The sequence below is a fragment of the Hoplias malabaricus genome, chromosome Y (genome assembly GCF_029633855.1).
Source record: "Hoplias malabaricus isolate fHopMal1 chromosome Y, fHopMal1.hap1, whole genome shotgun sequence".
In the NCBI taxonomy this organism is placed as follows: Eukaryota; Metazoa; Chordata; class Actinopteri; order Characiformes; family Erythrinidae; genus Hoplias; species Hoplias malabaricus.
The window spans coordinates 41,882,514-41,895,540 of NC_089820.1; the positions used below are offsets into that span (position 1 = coordinate 41,882,514).

A 13,027-nucleotide genomic window follows, 5' to 3' on the forward strand; every position below is an offset into this window, starting at 1 on the left:
ATCTTTATGATGATTGGAATTGCTTAAAAATTATTTTATTATCATTCATTCATTCATTCATTCATTCATTCATTCATTCATCCATTTTCTGTAAGCGCTTATCCAATTCAGGGTCGCGGTGGGTCCAGAGCCTACCTGGAATCATTGGGCGCAAGGTGGGAATACACCCTGGAGGGGGCGCCAGTCCTTCACAGGGCAACACAGACACACACACACATTCATTCACACACTCGGACACTTTTGAGTCGCCAATCCACCTACCAACGTGTGTTTTTGGACTGTGGGAGGAAACCGGAGCACCCGGAGGAAACCCATGTGGACACAGGGAGAACACACCAACTCCTCACAGACAGTCACCCAGAGCAGGAATCGAACCCACAACCTCCAGATCCCTGGAGCTGTGTGACTGCAACACTACCTGCTGCGCCACTGTGCCACCCCCTATTTTATTATTATATAAAATCTTTTTACATTGACTTCCACTGAAAGTCTATTACTCCAAGTTACTATTTCAGGAGACATATGTTTTTCGTTGGACAGCGACAATATGCATATATATATGTTAGTATTCCTGTGACAACAATACATTAAAAACCTGGGGATTTTAGGGATACATTGGGATCCATTTAATCTAGGCTTTCTGAATATAAGCATATTTAAAGTCATCGCTCGTATATGTTTATTTATAAGAATACTTGTAACAGTAATAAAATGTCTTTTTTTTATTATTAGTTGAAAAAAGAGCTCTCTGATTGGCTGCTGCAGCAGTTGTCCACGCCTCTTGGCTCGGAGCAGGATGCAGTGATGCGTCCTGAACTGCAGAGGGCGCTGGAGGGTCTGGAAAAGAAATTAATGGACAGACTTGGAGAAGAAAGGCAGAAAGAGAAAAGAGATGTGTGGAGAACAGTGGGCGAGACCCTGAAAGAAGAAGGAGCAGGAGCGATTACCATAAAGGTGTGTTTCAGCTCATCCAGCATTCCTACTGAAATCAAGGGTTTTAAAAAGCACCTCATGCTCTTTTGATGAAGAACCTCTAGTTTTTTGCAAATAGTTAGGAATAAATGTCGGAATGTTGAGGATTTAACGGCAGATGTGAGAGCCTTAATGTTGTGTCAGGTACGAGGTGCATTTATAGACTACTTGTTTTACTGGAACATATGCAAACTTTAGAGGGGCAGAGCTGTAACCCTCTACTTGCCAGAGAGTTGTAGGTGTATAGCTGTGTATTAATTGCATTCATTTTCTTTATGGGGAAAAAACAGTGTATATATCTCCTCAGTGTTTGAGCTTGTGTTATCAATGCCTTTTTTACAAGCTAGCATAATCAAAGCCTATTCTAATGTAACTGCCTTTTCTAGTTTAAGGAGGGTATAGTGTTATAAGTGTTTATGAGCTATCTTTACCTTATTTGCTGTGTTGATGTCTTTCATTTAAATATTTATTTTACTCAGTGCACAACACCAAAGTTAACTGCCACTGACTTAAAGGGTTAAGAGCTCAAGCTTTTGAAAAACACTTGAGTATTATGGAAATAGTAGTGCCTGTAAGGTGAATTTGCATGGCATGTTTAAGGGTGGCACGATGCCTTCAAAATTGTTGGAGCAAAATTCACACTACTGAAATCTGGAATCATATCCCAGTGGCATGTGTAGTTATTTAGATGCATTTAAAAGTGAATTCATTTTGAAAATAATTTTTAAGTTCTTTCTCCATACCAAACTGGTGGTTTTGGACAGTAAAAAAATGTCTGTATTAATGTTGAAGGCCTGTTGTGTAGTGCAGGATAGAATGCTGGTTGGAACTGAGTGTTTATGCTGATTTATACATTTTTAACAGGATGTAGAACAGATCGTCCACAGAGCTCTGAGCCTCTACAGAGCTGATGGCGTGGGTATGGCTGATTATGCACTGGAGTCTTCAGGTAAATATCTATAGATATACAACTATTCCCCAGCATTGACTGAACAACTTATCGTCTACACTCATAACTGATCAAGAGAAGGTGATCAGGAGTATGGTGTGTGTGTGTACGTGTTTAGGTGCAAGTGTGATCAACACTCGCTGCTCTGAGACCTATCACACTAAGACGGCATGCCTCAGTCTGTTTGGAGTTCCTCTGTGGTATCAATCTGAAAGTCCACGCACGGTCACACAGGTAACACACACAAAAAAACAAAAAAAACTGTAACACTTAACAAATAAGAGCTATTATCATTCTCTAGATTCCTTATGGTGGAAGTAATAGTGTACTTTAGTCCTTTATCTAAATAACAGCACATGCTATCCCCTAAAATGCAACTAGAGTACTCTATTTTAACATGTTACTTCTTAGTTTTAGTCTTTCCAGAGCAGCATGCCTAAAACACCTATCATCACTTACAGCTCAGTTGGTGGATGATAATTATTTATATAGGTATACCATGTTCAGAATTTTGATAGAAATATGAGGATGTGTACATTTACATATATATATGAACCTATGTTGCTAGTTGTTGCTTAAATTCTTATATTTCTGTGATGTCTGTGTGACATTAACAGCCTGAACTGTATCCTGGAAAGTGCTGGGCATTTCGTGGTTCTGAAGGTTTTCTGGTGATTTCTCTATCATACCCGGTCCAAATTACACATGTCACCCTTGAGCATGTGCCCAAGGTTCTCTCTCCAACTGGAAACATCAGCAGTGCTCCGAAGGACTTTGCGGTTTACGTGAGTCATCACACATATCAAACCTCACATTTATATTATGTTGTAATATTACAGTCATGTTAAAAAAAAACTGGGCCTAGTTCACAAAACCTTCCACAACAATGAATATACATTGCAGCTTTTAATTTGTTTTTCAGTTGGGCTCTAGTCATCGTTTTATTACTTTCTGACTCTTGACTGTTCTTTCAGGGAATGACAGAGGAAGACGCAGAAGGGAAACATCTAGGAACATTCACATACGAACAAGACGGAGAACCCATCCAGACATTCAAAATTCCTGTAAGAAAGAACAGATGCAAAACATAACATCATTTTAAATTAATAAATTTTTTTTAATAAATCATAAACTAGCCGAACAGTTTTTGTTAAAGAACAGAAGGGTTTGTGCCAGCTTTGTAATGCCCCACAAGAAAATGATAGGCACAGGCTCTAGGCCCTGGAGTGCCTGCCAGTGTCTTGAAGGACATTATAATGCTGGCTTTCAGCTCACAAGTTGTCATCTGTACTGGTATAATACACTGTATAATGGTGATCTATAATTTTTGGTATATTATTATTTATGTGTTTATTGCAGGACTCTGGGACTGATGTGTATAGGTTGGTGGATTTGAGGATCCTCAGTAACTGGGGTCATCCAGAGTACACTTGTGTTTATCGCTTCAGAGTCCATGGACAACCCTTGACCACCTGAGAGAGCCACTGAAAGGATGGGGGTGGAGAGAAGAGTGAGAATTCTAGATTAAATTAGATTAAAACAAATCCATTTAATACTATTGGAGATACTGAAGTTTTTGTTTATATTTATGGTTATTGAGGTTGATTATTTCTCTCACTTACAAAACTCTAAAATGCTGGATTTGGACAAGGGCATCATACCTGATAGGCTTCAGCAAACAATTATGCACAGATAACATGAGGCTTGTAGGGTATAAACATGCGTGACAATTAATTAATATATTATCAGATCTGGAATAGTAACATTTTGAGACAATTTGTACTATTTTACTACAAACTCCAAATGAAGGTACCTTGTTATTTATTTATTGTTTTGTATTTCAGTGCTATCAGTATAATGCATATTTTAAAGCAACATTTTAACCAGAAGTAAGCAGAATATAGGATAGCTAATCCCTACTGATAAAAAAAATAGTAGCTTTTCTATAATAGTGTTGGTATTCATGGTGAAGCTTTTCTTTAAAGCTTCAGTACTTCTGATCGCGAGTGGTACCTTATTAATGAATACAGCCAGAGGCTGTAAAAATAGAGCTATTGGGTATAAGATGTATTTAGTGGATACAAATTAAATGTATTTATATAAACAAAGGTAAACTTATTTTTGAAAGATATGTGTATTGTGGCTATTGCTGATACACTGAGCATATTAAATTATTCATTCATACTTTTTATTGTTTGTAAGCACTTATCTAGTTCAGGGTCCCATTGGGTGCAGAGCCTACACAAAGTCACACACCTTGGACAGGGCGACAGTCTATCACAGGGCACCACACACTAACACATTCACTCTCACACACCCATATGGCACCAAAAACCAAAATCCATAACCAATAAATGTCATTTTATAATTGAGAAAACTGTCATTAATATTGAGAGTTATAAAAACAGATTTGTAAACAGAATATTTCTGTATAGAATCTTCTATTTTAAGTTTAATATTGTAGAAGAATCCGTTTTCGCTTTCATACATTCCACATTTTCTCTGTTGCGCTTCTCTCAGTCTCGCTTTCGCCTCCAGAAATTTCTCGCTTTTGACGGGGGGTGGGACAGTCATTGGCTGCTGAAGTTAAGCCCCGCCCACCCAGCCGATTCACCCATCCTAACCCTGACTGGAAAATGACTCTCAATGGCTATGACGAACTGTGCATTACTAAAAAACATAATAGTTAATAAATATTTGATATGGCTTACCTGTGTTTGCCGGTCGGTCATTTTCCAATCAGGGTAAGATTGGCGCGCTCTCGCTGACGTAGCGGGGTGTGCAGAATTGGCTGGGTGGGCAGGACTTCACTTCAGCAGCCAATGACTGTCTAGATCCCGACCCCCGTCAAAAGCGAGAAACTTCTGGAGGCGAAAGCGCAAGTGAGAAAAGGCGGAATGAAAGTAAAGACGGATACTTCAAGCATATCAATAATTAACTCAAAATAGACGATTATATACAGAAATATTCTGTTTACAAACCTGTTTTTATAACTCTCAATATTAATGGCAGTTTTCTCAATTACAAAATGACATTTATTGATTTTTGGATTCAGTTTTTTTGGTTCTCAGAAATTTAGAACCTCTTTTGACACCATACACCTACACATATCGATCCACCAACAAACGTGTTTTAGGGCCGTGGGAGGAAAGCAGAGCACCCAGAGGAAACCCACACAGACATGGGCAGAACACAGCAGAATCCTCACAGACAGTGACCTGAGGCAGGTCTCATTTTAAATTATGCTACACTTAAAATGTATTGCTATTTTTGTTTTTATTTTCTTTTTTGTCCCCTCTTCAGTCTCCTTTGCCCTAAGCTTAGCACTGGGTATGGTGATTTTAAGCTAATCCTCTAGAGAACATTAGTTCTATTGGTCAGCTGTATTAACAGAGTGTGTACATTTAAAGCAGTGGTTAAGTGTTTTAAACATATAATGTAGGTTAAATTTGAATAAGGTTTAAAACATATACTATACCAGATATAAAATATAAAGTAACATTAATCTACAAATGGCTGAAAGTACTTTAAAAACATGGCAAAATGAAAGATGACTTGGTAGAGATACTTGAAGTAGTTACGTTTTCTTAGTGTATCGAGGCATTAGTATCAGAAAGTCAAGATTGTTGTTTTTCATCAGTCATTTTAATTTTCATTATGCCATTTTCATTTGAAAAACATTGCTTTTTAAATCAACACTGAGTAGAGTTCCACTTTTTATAAACAATTATTTTTGTTGTTGGTGATTAGTTTTAGGGTAATTCACTGGACAATCTAGTGAAGAATTTAACATAAATATTAATCAAAAGGATTTTTTTAAGCTTTCAAAGCCATAACATAAACAAAGCAGAGAGGACTCTCTTTCTCTTTCTTTTTTCTAAAATGTTGAAAGCCGTAAACTTTTATTACACATGAAATGTTTTAAATCAGTTTAAATACTCTGTGTTAATACTTGTATTCAGACACTGAGTGCAAAAATATTTTTATCAGAAAATGCTGCAGTGTGTAAACTGGTTTGTATATTTGAATGTAAAAATAGATTTTCTGCCGTATGTTAATAGTTTGCTTATTAGAAATATGGCCTAACCAAAAAGAAATTTTGAAGATTAAAATGACATTTTAAATGGCTACAAATTCTGATAAACTGATAACATCAGATATCATCAGTGAGTTTTTTTTTTTATTATTAATTTTATTTTATATTTTATTATTTATATTAATTTATTTATATATAAATATTTTTTTTTTTTTTTTTTTTTGCCATAAACATATTCTATAATATAACTATGCAATTATTGTGGCACTAAAGTGAGAGCTATGACTCATTGTTTATGGGTTTTGTTTCCTTTTATTAACCCTTGTTTTTTAATATTTGATTAGTTTTATTTATATTTTTTGTTCATTTATAGCATGTTATAGAAATGCTGAATATGAGGTGTTGATACTTTTATTTACTGATACATTATTTGTAATATTTTTGCTGATACCTAAAACATTTTATGCCATCAGTATTAGCCAAATGGTATATCAGTCAAGCCCTCATTCAAATACCATCATTTTGCTTTATTTTATTTGGAAGGGTCTTTGATTTGATGTCCTTTGTTCCTAAATTGGTTGAAATGTCCTGTTTTAAAGGAGCAATCAGTCATTTTTATTATCAAAATTTAGCAAACAATATTTATGCAAATGATTACTTGTTATATTTGCATTTATGTAATAAAGTGTAAGTCACATGACATAAAATCCTTTCTTGGTAGATACAAGCTTTGTAGTCCGTAAATGAATTAGTATATGGTCACTATAGCAAGTTTCCAATGTGAGGTGGCCATATTTAAAATGGGTTTAATACCGAATCTCTGATTTATGCAGGTCATTTGATGTGAGTATAATCGCTATTGTATTACATGAAGAAGAATCACTGGAGATGACTGATTGTCCCATTAAACAGTATTTGTCTTTTACAGTTTATTAGAGTTGTCTTTTGTTTGTCATTGATGAGTATTTTGTGTTTACCTTATGGCACTGGTTCTCAGATGATTTGAAGCTTGTTCACCATTTAGTGTTGTACTGAAGCAGTTCTGGGTTGTTAAATGTTCACTAGAAGTACAGCTGGTGGCAGTGGTTGCAGTGGTTAAAGTAGTGTCTCTACCAATGGGAGATCTCAGAGTTTACCTTGAGAAATAACCCCGGAGTCTAATGGCGTTTTCCACTGTATGGTACCTCCTCAACTCAGCTCGGCTCTGCTTGGCTTTTTTCCCTTTGATACTTGGTACCGTGTTTTTTTGTTTTTGTTTTTTGTTTTTTTTTTGTTCAAACCGCTGCTGTCCGAAGAAAACCATGTATCTCCAAAATACTAACTTTATAGGAGAAGGGAAAAAAAAACTAAACATTTAAGTAGTCTTTAAGTAATCTTTTATTTAAGTAAAAATATTTTATTCCAAATAAATTATAAAAACTATAAAACAAAGTATATCTATTGGCCCATTTATCATGAATGTTTCATGCAATGTGAAGGACAGCTGCAGCAATCAAATGATGTAGTAAGCTAAAAATAGACAAAAAATAAGATGTGCTTTTCTTTGGACAGTGACAATGTTCTTTCAATCCTGTGCATCGTCTAATAGTTAGCACAGCAGATGTGAACATTTAAGTTATAATCCCACTAGGACGTGACCACATTGCATATCTATCTCCAAATTTGTCTCTTGGGGGCATGTTCAGGGCAGTTTGTCGATGTGAGGTGTGGGTGTGTCTGTGATTGGTCAGAGAATTTGTTAGAGCTAATCATTTTGTCGTGTCCTTTTGAATAAATTACACTATATCAGCTTAGTTTGTCCCTCTGTTGCCATGTTGCTTGCTGTCTGCTGTTAAATTGCTGCTGTAAATCGTCTACTGTCTTAGGAAGTGATTGGTTTCTCTGTCGCCTTCTAGTTTGAACCAGGGGTTAGCATTTTCTTCTAAGACTTTTGAGCTATCCAGTGGTGTTGGGTTTGCAGCAGCTTAAAAAGAAACTGTAGTTGGATTCACAGAACCCAGAAGAGGCTCATAAGTCTCCCAGTTTGGTGGCTTTGTCCTTAAGGGGGGGGGGGGGGGGGGGGGCTGCTAGATAATGGGGTAATTGGTGAGGGAATAAAAAAAGAATGAATTGGATGTGTGCTTCTTTGTTCCAAGTGGAACTGTGATATTGTCCAATTGGAACAGGACTGAGATTTTGTGAAAATAGTAGACACCCCTGCTGGACTGGGGAGATTATGACATAAATCACAGATGTTTCTGACAAAAATGCTCTTCACCTTTCGAACATACAGCATCCAATCCACATATTTCTGTTTAAAAAAAAAAAAAAAAAAAAAAAAAAAAAAAAAAAAAACTTTTCTGCAAAAATCTTATAACTTCCCAAAACAGGAAAACTTGAATGCATGTTGATGTTACATTTTTATTGCAGATCATTGTATACTATTCCAAGTCTTCATGGAATACTCACGCAATGTACAGGGTAGCTGCATTTCTGTTCTTAAATTTTAAATTAAAATCCAGGTTTTTGTATGACAGAAGTCATGATTTGCAACAGTACGAGGTCAGTGACCATACTGACTGATTCTTTTCGTTCAATAATAAATTTTTTTTTTTTTTATAACTGATGTGTGGGTGTGTTTATTGTTGTAATTATGTGAAAATTGTTATGCATGGTTTAAAGGTGAACATTGTTGACATTTATGGTACTTGATTGAAAATTACCAAGAGATTATAACTACTCTTACGGTAATATGCAACAGCTACATAGATGTAAAACACATATTGACACTTACCTGCGAGACAGATAAGAATACCCAGGCAGGATACCCATGTTGTTGTCATGTTGGCTTTTGCATATTTTGCTAATAATGGTCCATTATTTCTTGGGTTTTATTTCTAATATATAATTTATTGAAAATATGTGAATTTCATATTTTACATGTTGCTTTTTCATAAAAGTGCAATTAATAATGGGCAATTTAATACCAAATTTAACAGTGATGTTAGAACAGTGCTGTTAATACACTTTTATGTGGTAAACCACAGTAAAACCTACCAGTTGCTATTCGTATCGGTTGCACATGCCCTTCAATATTTGGTTTCTAGGTTTGTCTGTTGCTCTTGCTCCGTCGTCTCCAGTTGGAAAGAGGAGAGGATGATGGGGCTCTTTATAGGAATATTTTGCAAGAAATTCTGGAAAATAAAACCAAGAAAACCATTACACGCCAGGGTGAATTAGGCTGTACATGAGCATGATTAATTTAACCCTGTGGAATCTGTTGAACGTCACACCATATATTATTTTTATTCAGTTTCAATTGTAGCACACACATGCGGCATTCAGCCAAACATTAAAATGCCCTCCTCATTTCTACAGTAATTGCCTATTTTATTAGCTGAATTGAAGTTATAATACACTTGTATTACTACAATAATTTACTGACAATTTCTCTGTCTATTTCGTTGAAAACCTTATTGTCCTTTAGCCCTGTACTTGAATAAAGAAAAACTTCAGTTTGTTCTGCTCCACGGCCCGAGTCTGGACCCATACGCTGCCCTATCAGGACCTGGACCTGAAACTCTTGAGAGCTGTTCAATTTTTAAGAGTGTTTATTCTAAATGTTTTGATTATTCTAGTCATTACGGTTCACGTTTAGCGCTCCATGAAATTACCAGGCTAATTACATGTGTTTCTACATATCACACGTGAGGTTGTCCTGAGGTTTTACTGGACGCAGGGGAAAACGCTGTTTACTAGTTTCCAGATCTCGATCGGCCAATCAGAAGACGTCCTGCGTCCGCTCATGAGAAAATAGTTCGAGAAGGGTATCTCTGCAGGCCGGAGGCAGCTCCAAGTGGGCACGGAAGTATGGAATCAGATTTGTGCCAAAAAGAATCGCACAAAAAAATCATCTCAAACATAAAACTTATAACTTGCAAACAAAATATCCAGTTCTGACATTTGTGCTCCATGACTTTTGCGCGTGAGCTCTGAGTTCGGCGCGTGCCCTCTCAGTTTTGTGCGCGACTACTTCGAGTTCTGCGCGAGCTGTCTGTTTTGCGAGCATTTTTGGCACAAACCTCTCGCGTGGGCGGGTTTTCTCAGGGGTGCCTTCCCATTGGCTAATGAATTTTTAAGTGATAATTCAGTGTCCAGGGTATTTTAGACTGAGCATGCGTACTCCACGTTGCAGCTCAGCAGTGGAGAGACACAGTGGGATTTTACATAAACACGAATACTCTCTGTGATTTACTGTTTTAAAATGCTGGGCTCTAAACGTGTGAACACATGCGCGTTAACACGTTATTAAAAATTTGCGTGCTAACACGTACAATTTTGTCGCGATAACGTGACCAAAAATGACACGTTCACACGCTTCTTAAGGTTTTTGCCAATGGGAGTCCTCAAATCCGGGCGTACTTACATATTCATGATAGGATTTACATCACACATTGTAGCTGACACGAAACATAAATCTTCTGTGAACGTAGTCCCTACGTTTCATCTGAATTATTCATAACATAGTGAGCTAAGCGCTGACCTATGGCTACGTTGAGCCGTACGTGAGCAGTGTGAAGACAGCAATACTAGTAAGCTGATCCCCATAGCAACTGGAAGTTTATTTTTCACAATAAAAGAATCTCTGGTGTTTAGTGCCTTAAAATTTGTAAACGTGCATGCCCTAAAGCTTTTCATAATTTTAAATCAAACAAACATCACTATTCTCTCACACTGCGTGTGACACATACTGAGGCGTAATTCATTCACATTGATAAATTATGTGCATTCTTTTAATAGCATACTGCTAAAAAATACGGTGTCAATACAAACTCATAGTGAAATTAATTTTCCAGATCCTCCTCTTTCTGTAAACATGTATAATATGTTTAAAGATAATTAATTTACTCATGTTTTATTTAATTATGTGTATCTACTAAATATTCCATATAGGAGGTTAAATCTCCTTCAAAATGAAATTGCACAAAAAAATCTGAATTAAAAAATGGATTTTTTCAGCAGTTCAGTGGTGGTTGAAGTGAGGGGTTTATACATATATATACATATATATGTGTGTGTGTGTGTGTGTGTGTGTGTGTGTGTGTGAGTGTGCGCTTTTAAACGTAATTATATATGTATAATGTTTATACAAAATCTCATAAAAACATTGTTCAGAATATTAAACACTGGAATTTTTCCGTTATTTGGTAAGTTGAGGCTTTATGTTGTTTCAGCAATAACGCCATACACCAGTAGGTGGCAGTAAACATCATGATTCACGAAATACACAAACTTAACGGTAAATACCTTAGCGTGTTAACACGAAATTATACGCTACGTGTTAACGCGGAGAATCCAACACGTTTAGAGACCAACGGCGTTCCATAGATACTCGGCACACGCGGACTCCCAAAGCCAAATAACACGCTTGTTGCAGTTGAGTCGTGAACAACGTCAGTGCCCGAGTTGTCACTCAAAAACTCATTAGCCAATGGAATGGCACCGCTGAGAAAACCCGCCCACGCGAGAGGTTTGTGCCAAAAATGCTCGCAAAACTGAGGGATCAGACGCACATAACTCGGAGTGCTCGCGCACAGGACTCGTGCAGCTCGCACACAAAAACTCAGAGTTCACGCGCAAAAGTCATGGAGCACAAACGTCAGAGCTGGATATTTTGTTTGCAAGTTATAAGTTTTATGTCTGAGATGATTTTTTTGTGTGCGATTCTTTTTGGCACAAATCTGATTCCATCCGGAAGAACATTTTAAGCACGACCCAAGCACGTCGCTGGCTTCGAGATATGTAATTGGCATAAAGGCTCTGGAGATGACCCAGAGGCTAAAGAACCCATTTTATTTGTTTTTGAAAACAGGGGTGATATGGGGCTGTTTCTAAAAGCTTGTGTTGAGCAGGGTGTCAGAATCTTATGAGAATGTCAGTGAGCAGTGTACTGTGAAGTTATTTGGGATATTGTGTTAGATTATTGTATATTTTGTAGTACAGCTGTGTGCCTGGTGACCATGTAATAACTGTTTTGTTTTCAGTGTTAATATTGTACCTTGTAAACATTGAGTACATTATATGGAGTACATTTTCAGCATTATGTGATTTACAGACTTGTTTGTGGTTGGCTTAATATGTGAAATTCTTGCAATAAAAAGAGAATAACCATTTAACTGAGACCACATGTACTGAGAATGATAATGTTTGCTTACATGTGGGCTACTACTCACTTCCCAACAAGAGACATGACAATAAATATGGGTTCATCAGCACAGCTCAGTGCTGGGGTGCTATATATTCCTCGCCTGGCATTAGGTTCATGTTTCTCTACTCCAGAGAATCCAATTCTATTGTCAGTATTTCTCTACAGGGATTAGAGAGGCAGTGTGTGCACGTCTGCACATCTTTGTTAGTAACGGGTGCAACTTAATGTAGAATACATTCATTACAACTTTGTCCTTAAATATTTGTACATATGGTGTATTTCTGAAATAAATTAAATGAATAAATGAACTGTATTAAAATAAATTGATAGCCCTTCGGGCGGCACAGTGGTGAGGCAGGTGGTGTTGCAGTCACACAGCTCCAGGGACCTGGAGGTTGTGCATTTGAGCCACACTCCATGTGACTGTCTGTGAGGAGTTAGTAGGTGGATTGGCAACTCAGTATGAGTGAATGTGTGTGTGTTTATTTATTTATTTATTTAGCCAGTTAGGCAAAATACAGCCTTAGTCACCATGGAGGCCAGTGCGGATTTACGGTAGTCAGGGGAGGTGCCTACCTGATGACCCCTGTGAAGAACTAGTGATACAGAGTGTAGTTTGGGTACTCATGTGATGGGCTCAATGAGTAAATGTAGTTGTTAAGGGTAGCTGGTTGCTGATTGGATCATAAATGGGTGCAGCAACCTTAGTGTATAGGTGTAGGAAACAACGGAAACAATGGAATTGTCTGGCTGCAGGTGGGAAGAGAGTGGGGTCAGCATCATCATTTTATATCAGGGCTACACATTATATCTCACAGTTGTTGGTAATTTTTATATTATTTTATTTTCAGGAATAAAAGTCTCTGAATTTAAAATCAGTTTG

At 37.1% G+C, this 13,027-nt stretch overlaps 1 protein-coding gene and 1 long non-coding RNA gene across 3 annotated transcripts in view; one reads left to right on the forward strand and one right to left on the reverse strand.

Moving 5' to 3' along the window:
* The window catches only part of LOC136678949 (SUN domain-containing protein 2-like), a 26,934-nt gene extending 22,675 nt beyond the window's left edge, over positions 1–4,259 (forward strand). The window contains exons 13-18 of the mRNA XM_066657155.1: positions 733–954; positions 1,837–1,921; positions 2,040–2,155; positions 2,539–2,706; positions 2,896–2,985; positions 3,281–4,259. Of these exons, the coding sequence (XP_066513252.1) occupies positions 733–954; positions 1,837–1,921; positions 2,040–2,155; positions 2,539–2,706; positions 2,896–2,985; positions 3,281–3,397 (798 nt within the window). The 3' untranslated portion in view covers positions 3,398–4,259. The remainder of the gene's footprint in view (positions 1–732; positions 955–1,836; positions 1,922–2,039; positions 2,156–2,538; positions 2,707–2,895; positions 2,986–3,280) is intronic.
* LOC136678950 (uncharacterized) lies at positions 2,848–11,374 on the reverse strand. 2 transcript variants are annotated; one of them, XR_010796507.1, is made up of 4 exons: positions 11,244–11,374; positions 8,994–9,130; positions 4,633–4,785; positions 2,848–2,983 (listed from the first exon to the last, which is right to left on the reverse strand). It is a non-coding gene; the product is annotated as an uncharacterized lncRNA (long non-coding RNA). The 2 variants fall into 2 exon arrangements; XR_010796508.1 differs by lacking the exon at positions 11,244–11,374 and adding an exon at positions 10,363–10,496.
* Between the last annotated feature and the right edge of the window lie 1,653 nt (positions 11,375–13,027).